General features: G+C 48.4%; 1 protein-coding gene across 3 annotated transcripts; it reads right to left on the bottom strand.

The window, feature by feature from the left end:
• Positions 1 to 2,167: 2,167 nt before the first annotated feature.
• Positions 2,168 to 9,774, bottom strand: LOC118849711 (TBC1 domain family member 15-like). Of its 3 annotated transcripts, none has more exons than XM_036758664.1 (12): positions 9,652 to 9,751; positions 9,238 to 9,354; positions 8,532 to 8,758; positions 7,304 to 7,483; positions 6,110 to 6,195; positions 5,226 to 5,329; positions 4,782 to 4,849; positions 3,972 to 4,118; positions 3,424 to 3,514; positions 3,105 to 3,229; positions 2,855 to 2,987; positions 2,168 to 2,299 (listed from the first exon to the last, which is right to left on the bottom strand). In XM_036758664.1, the coding sequence occupies exons 1-12, from the start codon at positions 9,714 to 9,716 to the stop codon at positions 2,191 to 2,193; spliced, it is 1,452 nt and encodes a 483-aa protein (XP_036614559.1). In that variant the 5' UTR covers positions 9,717 to 9,751; the 3' UTR covers positions 2,168 to 2,190. The 3 variants fall into 3 exon arrangements, with proteins under 3 accessions (XP_036614559.1, XP_036614561.1, XP_036614560.1); XM_036758666.1 differs by having other exon boundaries at positions 2,169 to 2,299; positions 9,238 to 9,430; positions 9,652 to 9,774; XM_036758665.1 differs by lacking the exon at positions 9,238 to 9,354 and having other exon boundaries at positions 2,169 to 2,299; positions 9,652 to 9,729.
• Positions 9,775 to 10,026: the final 252 nt, after the last annotated feature.

Genomic DNA, 10,026 nt, shown 5'->3' on the forward strand with positions numbered 1-10,026 from the left:
ATCTCTAAAACAACAACAAAACAACCTGGGGTCCCTTTAAGAGATCCCTCCACCCCTTCCCCTTCAACTGTAGAAACAGGTGCATCTCTTCCAGCATGTAAATGGAACTCCCCACACAAGCACACCCTGGATCAGGAGAGATGATGGTGTCTCAACAGCCTCATCATTCCTAACCAGAGAAAAACCTTATTTGCTTAGGAGCCAGAGAGAGTACAAGAGATGCTGAAAACTGAGCTTAATGAGGAATTTGGGGGTCATCGAAATAGGAGTGTTTGGGGTTATTTCCTCCCCTTCTCTTTTGTTCCCCTTATCTCCTGGTGAGTGAGTGAGTGTGTGTGTGTGTGTGTGTGATGCCGAGGTCTCAGCCACAGATGATGCAGTCTCTGAGATTGCTCCTCCCTTTGCACCAAACCCTGGCTCGGGGAGGGAGGGTTGTAGTGTGCCGTAGTGTCCAGGAGTTCTTGGGTTCCCACTCTTCCTCATTCTCTCTTGGGGGCCCTGACCCCCTGCTTCTAAACCTGTCCTTTTGTTTTCTGAACAGAACACAAGAGTACTTGGTTTTCGACGGACTGCTTTCCATTTCCCCACCCCCCCAGCTTCCCATCACCCTTCTTAGCATTCCAGGCATGTCAGCTTACCATGGAGCTGGGAAAGAAAGGGGATGGGGCTCTGGGGATTCTCTTCATTGTGGAAAGGGGGTTTCTCTTTGTCCCATTGACCAAGAGAAAAACTGAAAGATGCTCTTTCTCCTTTCAATGCCCTTCCCTTCCTTCCCCATTCTTTTTCTTGGCCTCTCTCTCAGCTGGAGTATTGGGGAATACCAGGAGAGGTAGGGAGTGGGGTGGGCAATACTGAGGAAGGTCAGAGGCAGTGGGAACAGTAAGAGGCTACCAGGAGAAGGGGCAGACCTGGGTGGGGAGATCCTGGGAAAGGGGCAGGTTCTGGAGCTGTAGATACAGGGAACACAGCAGAGAGGGGATGAGAGCAAGAAGGCTGAGGGGAAGAGGGACAAAAATTAGGGAACTCCTGGACACAGAGAAAATCAGTCTCCCTCCTCCCTAGTCTGGATCTCTAAGGAGGAGAAAGGACACTCCCTTTGTCATCCTTTTCCTGGGAATCCTGTTTTCTACCGGCCCCTCCCTTTTAGAAGCAACTTATGCACATAGTAGGTGCTTAATAAATGGTAGTTGACTGACACCTCCTGGAAGACAAACACACCCAAGTGTTTTTATTTTCTCAAATTAATAATTCCACTTTTAAAAAAATTTCATAATAACCCTTAAATTGATGACATCTGGGGGTGTTTTGAAACCAAGGCTTGGGACTCACTGGCCTGTAAGTCCATCTGTCCATCTGTTCTTAATCTAATCAATTCTTTCTTGCCTCTGCAGCCCCATTTCCCCCTTCAGATGAATTCCCTAAGGCTAGAGACCTATTCCTTTCTTGCTTCCTCTGGGTCTCCACCCCACCCCGCAATCTAAAAGGTCACTCAGACAGATAGACTAGAATGACTTGAGATGCCTCCACTGATGAAAGCTATTGGAGCCCTTCCCTTCCTGGCTTCAAGGGAGAGAAGTGATGGACAGGAAGAATCACAAATTGACTCCAACTCCCTATATTACTGTCTTTTGGGTCCAACATAGATTAGGTATCCTTGGAGGCTTGGGAATCAGGCCATAGGCTAGGACTTAGGCTAGATGAAGGGGGTCCATGAACTTGTTTTTTCAAAAATTTTTGGATAACTATTTCAATATAATGACTTCCTTTGTAATCCTGTGTATTTTATTTTATGCATTTAAAAACATTATTCTGAGAAGGGGCTAATAGATTTCAACAGACTGCCAGAGAGGTCCAGAACACACCACAAAAAGGGTTAGGAAGCCCTGGAAAGGAAGAAGTTGGAGGAAGGAGAGATGGGGCATGGCCCACTTGTCGGCTGAAGGGAGATCAGATCGATAAGGGAAATAGAAGAGGAAGAATCACCTTCTCCCCCCCCCTCTCTCCTGTTAGAGTAGCATTGACCAAGGAAGGTCTCCCTAAGTAGCAGGAAGGTTATTTAGGGTTAGTTAGGCTTACTGCTCATGGTAGAACCTGAAATTCCAGTGTTGCTACCCTCCACTCCCAATTCAGAATAGTTAGCTCTAGGATAGGGCCTGAGAGTCAGAGGTATGAGCCCATAGAAGAGGTGTTTTATTGGCCAGGTATAAGCATCACCCCAGGCCCCAGGGAAGATAGCTCAGGGCGTGGCAACTCCTTTTCTTCTCCCCGGAGTGTGTTCAGTTTCAGCTTTCCCTGGAGCCTGAGGAAATAAGGAACAACCAGCTTGTTTCCAGAAAATGGTGTTTTGGGAAGGGGGCACAGCAAGCAGCCAGCCACTTGCATGGATGTTCCAATGTCATGATCCCAATGCCTCAGCCCTCAATATTTTACAGGAGTGAAAGCAACCATTCAGACCACCCCAAACAGGTGATGATCAAAAAAGCATCAACACATTTGGAATAGATATGTCACACTTTCTTTTTCCACAGCAGATTTTTCTGTTGTGTTGAAGCTAATACTAAAAAGTACCACTTCCTTTTCCTCAACACATGCTTGAGAGATGGTAGAAGGTATTCTGGGAGTCTGTGTTGGAAGGGGGTGGGGAGAGAACTAAGGGAGGGATGAGAGAAAGCCAGTCTAGAATTAAGTGGATAACAGAGAGAAGAACTTTTATGGCTCCCATGCTGACTCACTGGGGTAGAGTTATACAAACAAGAGACTTTAGAAGGTGCCTTTCAAGGTCTGTGCCACCTCTGGGCTCACTGGGCTGGACCAGGCTAGAGCAGGGCCAGACCCAGGGCCAGGGCATACATACCTCTGGGAGAAGAGAAAGAAGTCATTGGCATGATGGAATGATAGCAGCTGATCTCGGTTTTGCACCAGGATGGCCACACACAGCAAGACATCAAAGGTCAGGTCTTTTCGGGGAGCACAGCATCCAGTGACCTCTGCTGGAGGTGAACAGTCATTGTCATAGGAGACATTGGGGGAACCAAAGACCATGAAGCAGTTAAGAGTTATGGAAGGGTCAAAGGATTTAAGGTTAAGGAGTTTGGGCTGCTCACCGTCCTTGGTCATTGAATGCTGCCAGTCAGGGGAGTTGTCCTTGCCACCCTCCAACCCTCTAATCTCCAGCACTCGAAGGGCATCTTGATGCTGCAGGTCCCTCTGGAAACACAGCAGCAGCCAGCTTTGGGAGTACAGGGTCGGTTGGTCAGATCCTTGTCAGAGTCCCAGTTGCCTTGTATATCCATCCCCAGCTCCCTCTAATTCCTAATCCAGGGCCCACCACCACCTTCCTGAGCTCTTGAAATCCCATCTCCCAGGCCTCTACGCTCTCAGCATTGCCATCCCTCCCCAGCCTTCCGGGGTTTCAAGGCTGACCGGAGACAGAAGAGCAGCTTTTCCTTGGAGACCCTCTCAATATGGCTAGAAAGCTCAGGATCGACATGTCTTAGCAGCTCTTCAGAGACTTCTGCAGAGAGGACTTCTGTCTAATCACAGGGACATCCCTCCCTCCCCCTTACCTTCTGACTCCTCCATTGGTGTCTCTTTTGACAGCCAACATCTTACCAACACCCTCATTGCCAAAGGTATCATCATGGTCTTGCCCTGTCGTTGATAACATCCCTACCCCAAAGCCTTCATTCAACACCCATCTGCATTTGATGTTGCACTAAATGAGTCTGTCCTCAGGGGCTCATGATATAAAGATAGCGATAGTCAGAAAGGACACACATATGGGTGAAAGATAAAAGAGGATAAAGATATGAAAAGATCACAAAAGTATCTACATCATTAACACCACCACAGTTGGCCAATTCCAAGTCCGAGATGCAAGAATCAGCTGAACTAGGGACTGTCACTCATAAACTACCTAGAAATGAGGATGGATGGCCTTCCCCTCCCCTTCCCTAGGGTCCATCGCTCACGAATCTTTCTCTTGATGCCTTCAGCTGTGAAGTTCATCCCTGCCCAGCGCATGAAGCCCACAAAACACCAAAATGCATCAGCCTCTGAGTCCAGGGTCTCCAGGAATCGGCTCACAAAGTCATTCATGCCCTGACAGTAACCCAAGTCTGGCAAGGGGAAAGGGAAGAATTTCCTTCAATTGGATTCAATTTAGCAAAATTAGTTAAGCATATATAAGGGACTGTGCTGAGGTTGGGTATATAAAGAGACAGGATGAAGACCCTACTTCTCAAAGAGCTTAGCATCTTCACTGGGGACTGAGAGGAACATGTAAACAAGTAGCTAATGTAAACTAACATAAACATAAAGTTAACATGTAAACAAGTAGCTAACATAAGGTAAAGTAAGGTAAGTAACAAAGGAGAAATCCAGGCCAAGGACTGAGAAATTTGAGAAGAAAGAGATCACTACATTTGGCAAAGGTCAAGGAGGGAAGGGAAGTGGCAGACAGGTGGTAGTGTGGACAGAATCAAGGAGCTGGTTTGGGATGCCCAGGGGAGGGAGCAGAGAAACTTGGTTGGGATTATTGGAGGAGGAGACAGAGGGACCTGGTGTGAGGGTTTGGAGGAGGCCTTTTAGATATGAGAAGGGAGAGAAGAGGAGAAAATCAGGTCCCAAGAAAGGAAATATGAGAGAAGAGAAGGATGCATGCAAGAGAAAGAGGCAGGGGTCTGTATAAAGCATAGAATTATTGAAGTAAAATAGGATGGTGAAGCAGTGAAGACCTCAGTGCTTGAGAAGGTAGAGAAGGTCCCCTCAGGAAGCTTTACCTTGATGAAAGGCAGCATAGGTGAGGAGTATCTCCCGGACAGACAGCAGCTTGACCAACCCCTCCTCCCTATGAGGTGGGGAGATGACACTTAGGCCCCCCAATTACCCAATATCCCACTCCTCAAGACTTTGACTTCCCCTGGTCCCCTAGGATCATCAGCTCCCCATTCCCTTAACTCATTCAGAATTTGGGTGGGTTGGCCCAGTTTCGGTTAAGGAAGACCAGGTACATGGGTCTCCCTTATTTCTCACTGGTACTGAGCCTCAGAGGTAGTAACAACTCGTATCCTCTCTACATCCTAGGGCAGGCCTAACGGAATGGGATTTGAGGGGGAGTCAGTGGGAGCTACAAAATCTGTCATAAGTAGCCGAAGTCCAGGAAACCTGAGGCCTCTCCCTGCCCTGCTCTGGCCTCCAGTTCCCTTTGGCCTTGGCCTGCTCACTGGAAGTAAGAACGATGTCGGTCAGTTCGGGGGACATCAGCATCTATGTATTTCTGGGCCTTCCTGAAGAGCTGGTCATTGAAGATGTGATACCGAAGGCTGCTCTGGGAGACGGGGAGGAGAAAGGGTTTGGGAGAAGCTCAGTTCTTCGGGCAGTGGACACTCTAGTCCCTAGTTCCTCTTCCCTGGACACCATCCATCATCCCTTTCCCTTTCTATGACTAGAGGGGTAAAGACTTCTTTTTTGCATGGATATCTTGACTCTGTTTTTATAGAAGGTGAGGTTGGGGGAAGGAAGAAGAGATCCCTTTTACCCCAGCACATGAAGAATGAAGAGGAAAGGAAAGATGCCCCCACCCCCACCAAAAAAGACCCTCCTAGGGGAGAGAAAGCTTCTCTATGTCCTTAATGTAGCCCTTCTATCCCCCACTAGTGCCTCCTCCTCTAACTTTGGATAAGATGGGTTTGGCATGGACCTTTCCCCATGGGATGGATATACACCCAGACTTAGCCAGCCCCTTTTCTAAAGAATCTACCATTTGACTCATGACCCTTATTGAGTCTCCATTGGAATTATTGTTGGGGGGGGGAGCAACTAGGTGGTGAAGTGAGTAGAGTACCAGCCCTGGAGTCAGGAGGACCTGAGTTCAAATGTGGCCTCAGACACTTGACACACTTACTAGCTGTGTGACCTTGGGCAAGTCACTTAACCTCAATTGCCTTGCCTTTCCCCCTCCAAAAAAGAAAATGGAATTATTTAGGGGAAAGCTCTTCCAGGGATTATTTCTTCTTTTTCCAGTGGATCTCCGCCCCCTTCCCCGCCTCTCTCCCCCCACCCTGCCCCCAGCAAGGATTCTACTCCATGACCAATAGTTCTCTCCAACCTCAGCCAACTTTTCCAGAGGAGATGCATTTTCTCTTATCTGTGTCTGTAGCACTTCATACTTGTCAATGGCCATGGAAAATTCCTCTGTGGGAGGAGAGGAAGAAGTAGAGCCCTTATAGATGCAACAGATAGGGAGGAGGGAAGCCTGGCCTGCTGTGCTGTCACCCCCATCCTAACAAAGTGAAGATGACCATTCTCTGCTAATGGACTAGACTTCCCAGTGTCTTAGAAAAAGGGTCATGGTCATTTTCCCTGACACCTGGCATGAAGAAAAGCATACTCCCAGGACTCAAGTAAGGTCCAAGAACTAGATGCTAATAGTAATAGAGTTAACATTTTTATGGCTCTTTAAGATATGGGCAGCTAGGTGGCACAGTAGATAGAGTACTGGACCTGGAATCAAGGAAGACCTGAGTTCAAATCCAACCTCAGACACTTTCTAGCTGTGTGATCCTGGGAAAGTCACATAACCCTTTTTGCCTCAGTTTCCTCATCCGTACAATGAGCTGGAGAAGGAAATGACAAACCACTCCAACATCTCTGCCAAGAAAACCCAAATGGGATCACAAAAAAGTCAGACATGACTGAAATGACTCAACTACAATCAAGATTTGCAAAGTGCTTTATAGACATTATTCCATTTGATCCTCATGACAACCCAATGAGGTAGGTATTTTCTCCATTTTCTCTATAAGATGAGAAAACTTCAGCTCAGAAATTTGTGTAAAATAACAGACTTAATAAAGTGTCTGCAATGGAATTTGAACCCATGTCTTCAAGTTACCACTCTATCCATTATTCCATGATGTCTTCCAAGTTTATACAAAAGTTTTAGAATCTTAAAGCTTATCTTTCCCAGACTCCTAATTTTACAGATCAGAAACATAAAGCCCAGAGAGGTTAGGTAACATGCACAAGGTCACACAACTATCAGGCAGCAGTCAGGATTGGAACCCAGAAATCAGGACTTCTAATCCCATGCTCTTCCCACTATGCTAATGCTTCCTCTGGCTCACAAAAGAGAAGAGACTGGAAGGCAGGCTTCCTACCAGGTTTCTCAGTCCCCATTTCCACCTCTGGAAAAAGCGCTAATGCACACCCCACCTCCACCCCAGTCCCATATGCATAGCAGTGCTCAGCTAAAAGGGTTCATATATTCCCTCTCTACCCTCCAGGCCTAGGGAATACTCACCATCTGCAGGTACCCTGAGGCGGACAGCGCTAGGATAGCGACCTCTCCAGGCCCACTTCATGCCATGGTAGTGGGCTTCAAGCTTAGTATCCAGTACCTGTCGCTCCTCAGCTGTGGAGTTGGGTGGGTACATGCCAAACAGAAACTTCCATACCAGCTTCCTCTCCCCAGCCTCTGGGCCTGGTATTGCCAACACACACATCATGGTTGGACTTACCAGCATAAAAGGATCCCATTCTAGTGGACCTGTGGGTTGGGGCTGGGCTGGGCTGGATGTCACTTTTGTCTTTGTACTTCCAGAACTTAGCATATAATAAGCGCTTAATAAATACTTATTAAATTCAACCGAGTTGCTCCTTTACCCACCGAAGAAGTGGCAATTATTACAGGGCTGAGGGGGAGGTGCAGTTCCCAGCTATCGCCACAAGATGGCGCGGTGGTTCTGTATACAGTCAGTCACTGGTCACTCCTATCCCCTGGACATCAAAATCACTCTGGGAGCTGGGAATCTGTTGGAGATTTTAGGAGGCTCCAGACAAATCCAAGAGAGGCATCGTAGTACACAGTGGAAAGAGTGCACTATATTGGGAGTCAGGAGACCTGTGTTCTGGCCCTAGCTCTTCAACTGTGTTACCTTGGGCAAGTCACTTAACCTCTTTGTGCCTTAGTTTTCCCATCTGTAAAATGAGGTGGTTGGAACTAGATGATCCCTAAGCTTCCTTCCATTTCTCAGATTCTAGGAATCTATAAGGCTAATGAAATAGTACAGGTCAAAGTTAATGAGGACTGAGGTTGTAACAATGGGAACAGTGCTGATTGGAGAGATTGTGGGAAGAGAATGGACAATAGTGGGTGACTGTTGAATGACAGAGATAAGGGGGAAAGGAGCCAAGGAGGGTCTTCTTAAGCTTCACTGGGGCTGACCACCAAGTGGCTTTCAGAAGCCAGGATCAAAGGGAGGACTTGGGTGTCTTTGCATCCCAACTGCCAATTTTGGCAACTCTTTTAGGCTCTGGGAGAAATTTGACATAGACTGCACATCAAGTATAGAGCACAGTGCCAAGTATATAGTAGATGTTTAATAAATGCTTGATTAATCAGTGGCATCTGGAAGGGGCAGGCAGAGAATACTGTTGTACAAATTTCCTAACCCCAAGAATCTCTGGGCCTCAACAATATAGGAGCAGAAAGGAAAGGCTCTGTGGAAGGGTCCTCCTTTCCTACTGACCTTTCTGGTAGACCATCCTCCGGAGTCGAGGGATATCTAAGCGTCCCACAGGGTCAAAGAGGCTCTCCAGGGAGTCAGGTGGCAGGGGCAGACTCTCTGGACAGTTAGCGGGGCTCTTCTTCAGGGGAGCTGTGGTCTTGAGGACCCTAGTCTTAGGATGGTCCTTTGGGGGCTCTCTGCTCCCCTTCCCTGGGGGCTTTGGTTTGAGATCCACTATGATGGTGCTTCTGTGCAGAGGGAGCAAGAGGCAGTTGTTCCCAAACTAATTTAGAGGTTCCTCTAAACCCACCCCTCCAAGACCTCCACCCATGCGAGGCTATATCAAAGTCCATGTTCGTATTTGCAAAGACACCTATGTGTATCCAAAGACATGGTTCCATGTGGGGCTCCCAGCCAACTCATATGTGCGTACCTAGCATCTGCCTCAGCCTTTGGGACATGGAGAAATGGGCACAAACCACCAGAGATTCATCACAGATAAAAGGCAGAACTGCATGTGTCAGAGAGAGGCCTAGTCCCTACCAATGCCTGATTCCTCCATAACTCCCCAGGCTCACCCTAAAGCCCTCTAGAATCTCCTGGGAGTTCAGACCTAAATACCTAACTAGATTTGGGGATTGCTGTTATCAATCTTGGGACCTGGAAAGAGCCATCCTGCAGCCTGCTTGGCCCTGGCCATGCCCCTTCTTTTGTGGCCCAGCCTGACCTTAGATAGGAGCTCAGCCATGGGAGCAATAGGCCGAGCACTCTTGCACATGGAGCCAGGCCCAGGATTCTCAGGATCTTTGGTTTGGCCAATTGGATGAAAACCTCCAGCCACTCCCTGTGGGAGAGATGGAGGCCTGCAGGACACACCCTAGGAGCAGCACTGCCCCCAGCCAGAGCCTAGGCTTCTGGGGCTGGGGAAGGAAGGGGATTAGGAGGGACTGGGGTAGGGGAAGGAGGCTCTTGGGGTGGGGGGGAGTGGGTGGGAAGCCAGAGAACATGCACATCCTTCAGATGATTTGCAAATTCTCCTGCCGAAGTCCCCAAGGGAACCTGTGGAGCCTAGAGGGATTGGGATGAGTGGGGAGGGAGGGGCAGTGAGCTGGCCTCTCTTCATCCAGGGGAAGGTCCTCACCTAAAGGCCTGCAACCAGTATAGGAAGAACTGGAGGGCCAGAGATGGCCAGGTCCCTGGGTACATATCCCAGGGCAGCTGGGATGAGGAACTAACCCCTGAGCGGTGAGGGCCCCTCCCCCGCAGCTGCTTAGCTCACAGAGGGCATTGTGGGACCCGCTATCCTCAGGCTCTCTCCATCACCCCTCCATCCCTCTCTGTCCCTTCCCCATCCTCTTTCCTGTCTTTCGTTTTTTGTGCTCCAGTGCTACAGCTTATTTTTCATATTCTATATTTGGTTTGGACACAGCGGAGAAGCACACAACACTGCTCCCCCAAAGTGCGCCCCGTGAAAACAAGAGGGCTACTAAAAGTGAGTGCCCTTTCCACATTTGTT

This window comes from Trichosurus vulpecula, chromosome 5 (assembly GCF_011100635.1).
Source record: "Trichosurus vulpecula isolate mTriVul1 chromosome 5, mTriVul1.pri, whole genome shotgun sequence".
In the NCBI taxonomy this organism is placed as follows: domain Eukaryota; kingdom Metazoa; phylum Chordata; class Mammalia; order Diprotodontia; family Phalangeridae; genus Trichosurus; species Trichosurus vulpecula.